We start from the raw sequence: 11,055 nt of genomic DNA, 5'->3' as shown, positions 1-11,055 counted from the left end.
ATGTGCTGAAACAGGGGGAAACTGTTACCGCTGACAGAGGCTGCCACCTGCAGGACATTGTATAAATTACAGTTACTATATTTGATAAAACCATCTTTGCCAGCCTGCACTATCTATTACATTAATGGGAAAAATATTTTAGGGCTGCAGATGTAACTTAGCACTAAAATTAAGTAGTGATCTTTGCAGATGAAGAGAGGCATAATATACATTTTTTGTTTAATTATTGTGCCGAAAGCTTTTTTATATGTAACGCTATGCAAACCAGACATGACAAAATCTTTACATCAGTTCAGTTTTGTAAGTATTCTTTATTGCATGCTTTGATTTGGAAATGTTTTTACAAAATTAAGTACATAATAACATACAGAGTGTGTGTTGTGTTGTTAAAAAGGCAGCGGTGTGTTTACTATTGACAGCTGCTGTGATAATAACCCAATTATTTTCTTTTATGATGATGTTCAGCAGCAGAACTCCTCCATCAAAACTTCATCACTGTGCACTGTGTGTGTGTTTGTTTGTTTGTGTGCGTTCAGAGATGCTGGTGCAGCCACAGCACCGTGTTGAGGAAGCAGTCGGCCTGTGTGTCCACTCTGGACAGAGAATGTCCGTCTTCTGGAAACCACAACAACCTGGAGAGACAACCAGAACGATGAACACGGCTAAAGTCTTAATAGTCACAATTATAAGTGACTTCATGACAAACAGGGTGTGGTGTATTTTATGTATCCTGTGTTCTACCTGACAGGTGAAGCTCTGCTCTTCAGCGCTTTATAGAGCTCCAGACCCTGGTGAGGAGACACTCGCCTGTCTCTGCCTCCCAGCATCAGCAGCACTGGAGCTTTGATCTACAAACACACACACACACAAGTTCTGTAGTTTCTTTGTTTTTTAAAAAAAGTATATTTACTTACACAACTAATGTGCTTTTATGAAACTGACTGGCCCTTTCCCCCAGTGCTAGCGCTGTCCGTGATAAGATCCTGTGTCTAGAAAATGAATGCTTAGATTTCCATGTAAATTTGATGTGAATTTTCTTGGTTGCCACTGGATGAATCCCAATTCAGGTTGAGTCAAAATATTACAATTACAATACACTTGTACAAAAGAAATACCAAAGGAGAAGCATTTGATTGTTGACTTTTTGGTCTTTCTTTTAGCACTTCCAACCAGGACAAACTATATTTTTAAGTGGCACTACTGATAAGGCTGTAAGAATAGCAACATTATCACTATCTTTAATAAACACTTTCAAAGTTTGGCGTGTAATGAGCAGTGCGGGCTGTAGAGGCTGCATGTGGGGTTTTAGATTTATACTTTTGTTATTAAAGGGGACATATTATGCTTTTTGGGATTTTCTGTTATTTTATACTGTTATGATGCCGGATGTCTTTGTTAAACACAGTCAAAGTTCCAAAAATTGAGGCAAACGTATGTAAAAATGCTCCCTGAAAGTCAAAAGCCTGGGCTTCAGCCTGCTCTGAACACTTCCTTTGCAAAGTTACCTCTACTTCCTCCTCGTGATGACGTCAGATTGTTCACACATGTCCGCAAACAGCCGTCCACTCCATAGTCTTTGTGCTCAGGTTGTTCCATGTGTTGTTCACATTGTCCACTCTCATGTTTCAGATCAGATTCGTGCTCGAACATTTACGGATGTTTTTGAGAAGTTTCCATTTCAGTAAATAACGAGAAAAAGAAGTAAAATCCTACTACTACTGTTTGTTGACGTAAAGCCAGAGCCAGAAGTCTACCAAGGGGAAGCTTCCAGACGCTAACCAATCAGAACAGAGTGGGCTCATTGGGAGGAGGGCCCTGAAAAGGACCGGAGCTAAAACGGCCTTTTTCAGACAGAGGCTGAACTGAGGGGCTGCATAAAGAGCCAGTGTAAGATAAATAAAGGGTTTTTTGAACCGCAAATCATGCAGCGATTTTGGTTATTTGTACACTGTGATTAAAAGACAGTATTTAAAAATGTTTGTGTGTGTGTCTGACCTGAGCTGCATGTGTGATGGGCGACTTCTCTAACATAGCAGCCAGGGCTTCAGCAGTGGGTATCTGGTCATATGAGTACGGCAACCCCACACTGGTGTAACGCCTGGAGAGAGAGAGAGACAGAGACAGATAGAGAGAGGAAGATTCAAACTATGAAGTGGTTTGGATGTGTTACAGTGGAGGAAAAGCTTGTCTGTGTCGTGTGGATGATTTGTTAAGTCATGTCTCTCACCAGTCCACTATATCACTGGTGCCCAATAAAGTAGCAGCATTAATGACAGGGTTCCTGGCCGCACACGCTCTGTAGAACTCTGGGTACTGACCAACCAGATGACAAGACAGGAAACCGCCGTGGGAACCTCCAATCACGGCCAAGCGTTTGGAGTCAAGTGTAATGTCACTCTGCAGCGCAGTAAGCACGGCCCTCTGCGTAAAGACAGTGAGTCAGAGCAAATCATTTTCTATGACTTTTCCCAGGTGATACTGAGCTGTTTATGGATCCACCTTGTTACAATTTGTTCTTTTTCCTTCCTATTTGTCAAAACTCATCTCCTGAGATATGCTGATATGAAGATACTTTTACACCAATGTTGTCTACACAGAGATTTGTTGCAAACTTGATTCAAACCGGGACTCAGAAGGAGGAACAGTCAGTACCTGCACATCTTTTACATCCTGACTTCCGATCTGACCAATCAGGGACAAAATGCTGTCCTGGCCGAACCCTGTGGATCCCCGGTAGTTCACTTGATAGAGAGACACAGAGAAGGATTTCAGGAATAAACACCAAAGGTTTTGATTATGTGAATTTAGAGGACTGTTTTAGTTTTTTAACAGTCTCACCAAAAAAGATAGATTTTGATTTAATATTGGTTTGAACTATTTTCACGCAAATTTGATCCTTTTACATAAGAAAGAAATCAACCAACCACTTCTACAGTAAACTAGGGCTCCGAAAATGTTTTCAGCAACAGAAAGAAATGAGGAAAATTGAGATAAAATGCAAATGAGCTTCTGAGTCAATCAAAAAAGCAAAATTAGATTAGATTATTTATCCTAAGTTTTGCATTTAGGTCACATTTTTGCTTTCAGTTTATTTTTCACTTTCAATTTAATATTTTTGGTTTGATTTTTGGGAGATTTTGTTCGATTATTATGACTCAAATTTAATCCCATACATCTCACCCATGAGCACAGCGAAGCCGAGTTTAGCCAGTCCAGCTGTGGTGCAGTTCCACTCTGCAGGGAACTGGGAGTGCGGGCCACCTGGAGGCAACAAACACAAATAAAAAATAAATTCATAATACAAAGAATTAAATAATATGTTTCATTATGTTTCTGTCCTGTAAACAGAAATACAGTAACTACACAAATGAGCACAGACCATGGATGAAGACGACCAGAGGTGTCTTGGCTTCGTGAAGGGGACGAGATGGTTTAACCAGGACGGCCCCGAAGTCTAAACCAGCTGATGAGACAGAAACAAAGACAAAGAGACACAGAGACACAGAAAAGTAAGAGGAGCTTGACATCACAACAAGTCAGGAGTGACAGTAAGCTTCATCGTTTTGACCTGTTGTGTGTGTTGATGTTTGTTTGTGTCTCACAGTAGTGTGTGTTGTCCTCTGCTGGTGGAGGTTTAACATCTAGAACTGTCCAGCGGAAGTCAAAGGTCATGACGGGCTGCTGCAGGGTTCGCCAGTTCACAGTCTCACCTGCCGAAGGGAGGAAACCCACCCTCTGCACACACACACACACAAACATGTGGTCCATAAAAGAAAGAAATAACCTGAAAGTAATATTTGTTCAAACTAATCTTTTTTAAAAAGGTTTGTTGTCTGACCAGAGCGGGTGGTGTGTTGGGGCTGGAGCAGCAGACGACTATCAGGTCCTTCTGGACTGTCAAGAGCTTCCAGCTGCCATAAACTCTGGAAAGATCAGAGGGACCTGCAGAGGAGAGGGAGCGAGACAGCGAGAAAACAACAAAGACAGAGGTAAAGAGAGAGAAAGAAGTGATGAAAGAAAGACAGGACACAGGAGAGAAACGAGAGAAGGCGAACACACAGGGATAAAGATCTGTTGAAGGCTTTTAAAAGGGTTTTAAAATTATATACCTGTAGTGAATAACACAGGTGTTGATATAATGTCCAGCGCTTATTTATCCAAATCACATGTGCAGAAGATGTGCAGAAGATGCAAAATATAATATAATGAAATATAATTGAAATATAATTATTTCACTTATAATTAAATCATTTAAAATTAAATTACCGCCCGCTAATTGTAAGAAAAAGAGGAAAGTGTAACAACATTCAGCTCTGCAGTAAAACCTTCATCTCAGCACTTTTAACAATAAACATCTCAAAAATATAAAAGTCATCCTTGGTGCTCAGTACTTGGTTGGTGAGATGTTGGTGACAACATTTAGTCTTTTGGTCGTGTCATACCTTCCACTTCTCTTTTGTGCTCCAGATGATGAAGATGAGAGGGGTGGAGGAGGGAGGGGAGGGAGGAGAGTAGGATCAGGAAAAGGATCTGGAGGAGGAGGAGGAGGAGGAGGAGGAGGAGGAGGAGGAGGAAGTGAATGAAAAGGAAAAGGTGAAGGTGGGAGAGGAGGGAAGAGGGGAGTAGGAGGAAGAGGAGGTGATAAAGGAGAAGGAAAGAGCTGAGCAGCATCAGCAGCTGGAGGAGGAGGAGGAGGAGGAGGAGGAGGGAGGAAAAGGCGGAGGAGGAAGTGGAGCAGGAGATGGTGGAGGAATGGGGTGGCCAACAGAAGGAAGGAGGAGGCGGGGAAGCGAAGGAGAGAGGGGGAGGATGAAGAGAGAGGAGAGGGGGGAGGAGGAGGGAAATGAAGAGAGTGAGATGAGGACAGAAGTGAGAGAGGAGGAGGAGGAGAAGGAGGCGGAGGAGAGGATGGACTCTTACTATCAGAGAGGGAGGACACTTTCTTTGATCTTCTGTCGACCATAAAGAGATCCTGAGAGGGAGGGAGAGAGTAGATGAACCATGGAGGAGTGGATTGAGTCCTATGAGGAGTCTGTGACTTTGCAGACATCTGTGTGAGGGGTTGTAGGTGTTTTTTATTTAATGTGTGTGTGTGTGTGTGTTTACCTTCCAGTTCCTGCAGGCGCTGCTGAAGACGACCCTCTGACTGTCGGCGGACCAGCAGCCAGACGCCAGAGCTTCATACACACCTGCAAACTCACCTGAAACAGAGAGACAGAGAGAATTTCACCTTTCAACAGCACTGGTTTCAGATGGACAGTCAGTGGTGGCGACATGGAAAGAAACGCAACAATGCACCAGCAGCAGCTGGTAAACATGGATATAAACAATGCACAATTTAAAATATGAAAAAAATTCAACTTTGCAAATGTTTTATGGGGAAGTAAACACATAGATGTGTGTTGGGCTTCAAGGATACACACGGTGCAATCTGGCGGGAGACACTGGATGCAAACGTTATGTATACGAGAAAACTCCACAGTGCACATTAAGGTCTTCTTATATTTGTTTTGTTTTGTTTTTGCTTTTGGTGCATCTGCCAGTTTTAGCTAATTTGTGAATTACCAGCTTCACACAATCATGGAGTTGAATTAACCTCAGGTACAGCAAAAACACGACATTCATCAACATAAAAAGTCTATCAGAGAAGTCATGAATGTTGCTGTGGATAAGAACTTTCAAATCATGAATGTAGATGACATGAACGGAGCTGTTAGGAAAAGGAACAATAATGTAGTGTTGCATGCAAAGTAAAGCCATGCATGAATGGGAAAAACTGCATGACTGATAACTCTGATATCATTTCAATATAAACACCATAAAACTATTTAATAGTGAATAGTAATAGTTAATAGTTCCTTTTATAGATTTTGTACATTTGTTGTACAACTCAAAGCAGAATCCTTTAAAGAAAACTGTGTGTAACCTACTAGTCTGTGGTCTGTTGACAACATCCAACAGTGTTGACGTCTTCCTGCTCTTCAGGTCCAACTGTGAAGGATGAACAACTGCTGTTAACAGAAGGAACATACACACACACACACACACACACACATATACACACACACACTACCTGCTGCAGGCACTGGCACTGATTGTGAGGACCAAACACTCGGCCCTGCAGGTAGATCAGTGTGGACCCATCTGGACTCAGCCTGGGACAGGACACTGACTGGTTGTCCCCCGACAGACACTCTGGTTTGGAAGGAGGAGGACATAAAGTACAGGGATCAGAGAAAGTGTGTGAGATTGAAGCATTAACACAGAGAAAAAAGGCAACACGCTCACCACAGTGTCCATCCAGGTCCAGCTTGAATAACGCTGACCTGAAACAGAGTTTAAAGAGAAAGAGACACCAAATTAAACTGTAAACATTCATTTCCACTGGGTAGTTTGAGGCCTGCAATCCCCGCAAACTATTTCTCACATGATGCCAGTAAACTAAATATTTTCCTCATGGTAGATTTTTTCTTGATTAAGTATTTTTCTGTGGTGTTTTTACTTATCCAAATCAAATCAGTGTTGTCAGTTGTAAAGACTGTACAGCCCTCTGAGTCTGAGATTTTGGGCTACATAAAAAAAACTTTTCATTTAATTTCTGACTATTTCAGTTGCTGTTATTTGTCATGCAGACACAGGCTGAGTCAGAAACTGAAGCAGCTCTCTAACCTGCGGTTGGAGCAGAACCTCAGTCCGAGTCTGAAGGGTTCATGGTACCAACCGACAAAAAACACTGACTGACTTCCTGGAGCCCATAGAGCCTGGAGGGAAAAAACACACACACACACACACACACAAGATGTTATTTATAGAAAAAACATCCACACAACTAGCATTCATAATAACTTGAAAGGACTACTGTTGGTATGTATCTGTAGACATCAATAAATCAATAAAGCCTCATAGATTATCCTGCAGTGTCAGATGTGAAGTGGCTGAAAGCATCTCTGTCCTCACCTGTCCAGGTGAGACATCGGACGGGACGCCCTGCAACACGCTGACTGTGCCGCTCTGCAGATTCACCACACAAACCACCGGAACGCTCTTATTGGTCAGAGCCTCGCCCCAGTCCTCACAGTACACACTCCTGTCCTGTTTGAGCACAACATCACACACAAGCAAAAATAAAGTACATGTATGCATAAACACTTTTTAGTGTTGTTAATGACATCCAAACAGTTTTCAGTTTTGATTATCAGTTAATCTGATTATTTTATCAATTCATCGATTCATTGTTTGGTCTATAAAACGTCTGTGAAAAATGTCACTTTCCAGAGTCAAAGGTGACACCCTCATATGTCCAACAGTCCAAAACCCAAATATATTGAGTTTACTATCATGTATGACAAAGAAAAGCATCAAAGCTTCACGTTTGAGGAGCTGAAACCAGCAATTTTTTATCATTTGTTTAAAATTGATTAAAAGGAGTTAATCAATTATTAAAATAGTTGCCGACTAATTTTCTGTCGAATTGTTCCAGCTGTAGTTTCATGTCATTCATTTTAAAGCACACCATCAAGTCAGTGTGTGTGTGTGTGTGTGTGTGTAATACCTTCCCCCATGCAGATTCCTCATCATGTGTTTCTGTTGACGTGTTCTTGGTCTTCTCAGCTACATAAAGAAGTTTGTTCTCACACTCCGACCATGACAAACAGCCAAACTGAGCTGGGAGACACACACACACATAAACAAACACAATAAGTGTATATATAAAAACATGAACACACAATAATACAAGGGCTCAACAGCCCACATACTGCACAAAAGTGGAAAAAACTGACATCATAGGTTGGCATGACTGGTCCTTAGATGAGCTGTTTATGTGCTGATATTTGGGGAACATTAACGGAGCAAAAATATCAACAACAGGCTTCAGAGAAAACCACTGAGTTAAAGAGTCAGCACTTAATGTTGATTCAGGAGATTTTCTTTCTTGTTTGGGGGGGGGGGGGCGCGTGTGTGTGTGTGTAAACAATATGCTGCGTCCATCTCACCGTCATCGTACACTCTGCCATGTTTGTTGAGGGCAGTCAGGTTCAGGCATTTCCTGAGGCCATGATGGTCCCAAATCTAAACAGCAAACAACCATAAACAACAGCAGTCTGTCAAAACGCTCGAGCACAGATGTTTAGAGAATGTCGCAATCCGTGTTTCTCACCTCGAGCAGCTGGTGTCCACCTGCGTCCCTGACAACGGCCCTCAGGCCTCGAATGAGAGACCGTGCACTCAGTAATCTGAAGAGCAGAGGAGATATAAAAAAAAAAACATGTTTATGTCAGACTGTGTTCAGTTTGGCTTCAATTAAAGAGTAACTTAAGGTCAGTGATGTCACAGTGTACTGACACACCCTGGAGTACACGTCGACATCACCGCAGCAAGGGGAGACGTTCAGCAAAAACAAGCTTTTCAGCTGCTGTTAGGTTGATCTTTAATCTCAGAAGGGCCAGTAAATCTGAGGGTTATTTACACACAACCTACCAACCTTTACATAATATCGTGTGTACATGCGTGTGTACTTACTCTCCAGACACAGGTACGCAGGGTCCTGGGGGGAGGATAGTCCTGATGCTCTTGTGGTCGTTAATGTCTGCGACCAGAGTCCACTGCTGCAGGTAGCGCAGTCTGGAGCCTCGGACCAGGTCGCTCTGACTCCACTCTGGATGTGGATACAGTGAGTAGTCATTTCCAATGGAGAGGAGCTCAATTATCTCAATTATTTCATTAAACCACATGTGTGATACAAGAGTGACACAAACTGGTAGATACATCCATGTGTTTCTGTTCTATTTTGGGACATTGGCAAGAAAATGTCTGGTAATCTTCCTGGTTTAAAGGATCATAATTACAGAAATGTTGATTCATCATAATTACATTATATGTGCATCAGCATGTATGTTGGCACACATGCAATTATGGTTATTTAAAGTGCCTTTATACTTGAATGAGTGGTAACTGGCGGCAACTTTATGAAGATGACATGACTGTCCTTCCCTGAACCCACAATCCAATGTACTGTGCAATATCCAATAAGCAACAGTCAGTTTGAATGGCATTCATCCAGAGACAGATGGATTTACTCTGTAAACCTTTTTAAACCCTTAAGACTGGATCGCTGGTGTCAGTGGCAGAGAGACTTTGACCAGCAGGTTGTCACGAAATCCAAACACATGCTGGAGTATCCTCCATTACTGCCGCACTAAGAGTGTTTTTTTCACACTCAGTTTGGTTGAAGTCAAAGCAGGGGAGGAGCTCTTTCGTTTTCTTCTTTATTCACCTGAAGATTCAGGTTAACATTCTTATGAGAGGAAAGACAGATCTATGCAACTTTGTGTTGGACTGTCATGAAATTTAATTGGGATATTTATTGTTCCCAGAGGACGATTTCCAGTGACTTTGGTGACTCTGACTTTTCATCACTTCCAGGTTAAGTCTTCTTATGGTCACTTAAATAAATAAACAAATTAACACATTCATATGTGCAGGAAGTTTACTGTGGACACTAATATTCCCCAGATGAAGAATTATTTCAATTGTAGATGCTTCTTACTGATATAGTGTAATTGTACTGCATTAAAGGTGTCCTACCTACAGATTGATTTGATAAATCTAGAAGTATTATTAAGTCTTTGAATTAGAAAAATTAGACACTGATTATCTGTTTTGTTTTGTTTTTTCATTTGAGACACTGAGAGACAGTTCAAAACGGTTTGCTCAGGGTTATCTTGACAAAAAGTCAGTGAAGCAGCAAAGAGTAGCAGCTTCATGCTTCAAAAACTATCTCTAACTGCAAAAAAACAACCCACCAAGGATGGACAAGGATTGTTTTCCATTAAACCCCTTCTTTAAAGGAATAAACCGGTGGTTTTGCGAAGCTTCTGTGACTTATTAACTACAAATCATGTGATATTATATGTCTTATTTCCTTTCAGGTAGCCATTGGTTTTGATCAGTTTGCACAGTATAGTATAAAAATCAATAGACTGTTAAAACTTCCCAGTGAACATCAAGTCTGCATTGGGTTTTTTTCTCATAGTCCCATCAGTGTTATGTGATAATGTAGTTTCAGAGCAGATTTCACTATAACTTCACAACAATAACATAACTGACAAGAATCAAGGCGAACAGATGGTTTACTGGTTTGCAGCCATTATTAAGTAATCATGAGTTATAATAAAAGTAGCACAAACAGTTGGCCACTGATATATTTAACACAAGGCTACACAAGGCTGCACAAGCTTGTGTGTGTGTGTGTGTGTGTGTGTGTGTGAGTGTGTGTGAGCAGCAGTTCACCTGCAGTCACAGTGTACATCCGGAGCTCCGGCAGCTGCTCCTCACTCACATGAGCGGAAACAGGCGTGGGGAGGCCGCTAACCTCTCCGTACACCCCGGTGATTTGTGTCGCCTCCATCTGTTTCTGCTACCGTGCACACACACACACAAACAGTTCACATTAAAACACAGATCTAAACTATCAGTCAGTCAGTGCACACTGGCAGCTCAGATAAGTGCAGACTCATGCATCATGCACCAACATAAACCAACAGTTTCCCGTCAGCAGCTGCTCGCAGGTTAAATCAGACTCGCTTTACTGCAGCTCCGTTCATGAATTTATCCACGTTAGTCTTTATCAATGACTTCATCGCCTCCTCCGGACCTGATTCAACATTTCATAGCAATGATTTCAACAGTACCAGCGCCTCCATGTTGCGTTCATGAATGGACGATACCAACTTGGTTCAGTTTAGAGGGGTGTAGTGGATAGAAGCGACCGCAAGGGGGCAGCAGATGACCATAGTGGATGTGATTCTTCATATTTGTGACTTAACTTTCCTATTACTACTGATATTTACATATTCTAGTATATATATACTTTTAATGTACTTCTGAAACATTCAGGTACCAGTTTTCAGCAATTAAATGTTCATTATGCTAATTTTCACACACCAATGTTTTCTCTCCTGTGGGTTCAAGATTAATTTAGTCTCCAGTCCAAATCTATGGAGGACTCTTTAAAATGATGTTTTAATATTACAAACTGCTTGGCAGAGCAGGATC

The 11,055-nt window shown here is 41.6% G+C and overlaps 1 protein-coding gene across 1 annotated transcript; it reads right to left on the bottom strand.

The window, feature by feature from the left end:
* Window positions 1–291: 291 nt before the first annotated feature.
* Window positions 292–10,779, bottom strand: zgc:136971 (S9 family peptidase). Its single transcript, XM_067591685.1, has 22 exons — window positions 10,692–10,779; window positions 10,291–10,417; window positions 8,521–8,656; window positions 8,159–8,234; window positions 7,995–8,070; window positions 7,553–7,665; window positions 6,958–7,092; window positions 6,670–6,761; window positions 6,289–6,326; window positions 6,074–6,195; window positions 5,931–5,991; window positions 5,107–5,201; window positions 4,921–4,972; window positions 3,839–3,942; window positions 3,603–3,735; window positions 3,380–3,463; window positions 3,181–3,261; window positions 2,653–2,741; window positions 2,228–2,421; window positions 1,996–2,098; window positions 742–848; window positions 292–632 (listed from the first exon to the last, which is right to left on the bottom strand). Exons 1-22 carry the CDS (start codon window positions 10,701–10,703, stop codon window positions 533–535), a joined length of 2,130 nt encoding a protein of 709 aa, XP_067447786.1. The 5' UTR covers window positions 10,704–10,779; the 3' UTR covers window positions 292–532.
* Between the last annotated feature and the right edge of the window lie 276 nt (window positions 10,780–11,055).

The sequence above is a fragment of the Thunnus thynnus genome, chromosome 6 (genome assembly GCF_963924715.1).
Source record: "Thunnus thynnus chromosome 6, fThuThy2.1, whole genome shotgun sequence".
Classification (NCBI taxonomy): Eukaryota; Metazoa; Chordata; class Actinopteri; order Scombriformes; family Scombridae; genus Thunnus; species Thunnus thynnus.
This window is presented reverse-complemented; position numbering and strand designations above follow the sequence as displayed.

Coding starts and splice junctions, on each gene's coding strand:
- zgc:136971 (XM_067591685.1), bottom strand. Junction 3,943..4,920: donor AGTGTCCTCCCTCTCTGATA/GTAAGAGTCCAT, acceptor TCTCCTCTGCAG/GTCCCTCTGATCTTTCCAGA. Junction 2,099..2,227: donor ACCAGTGATATAGTGGACTG/GTGAGAGACATG, acceptor CTCTCTCTCCAG/GCGTTACACCAGTGTGGGGT.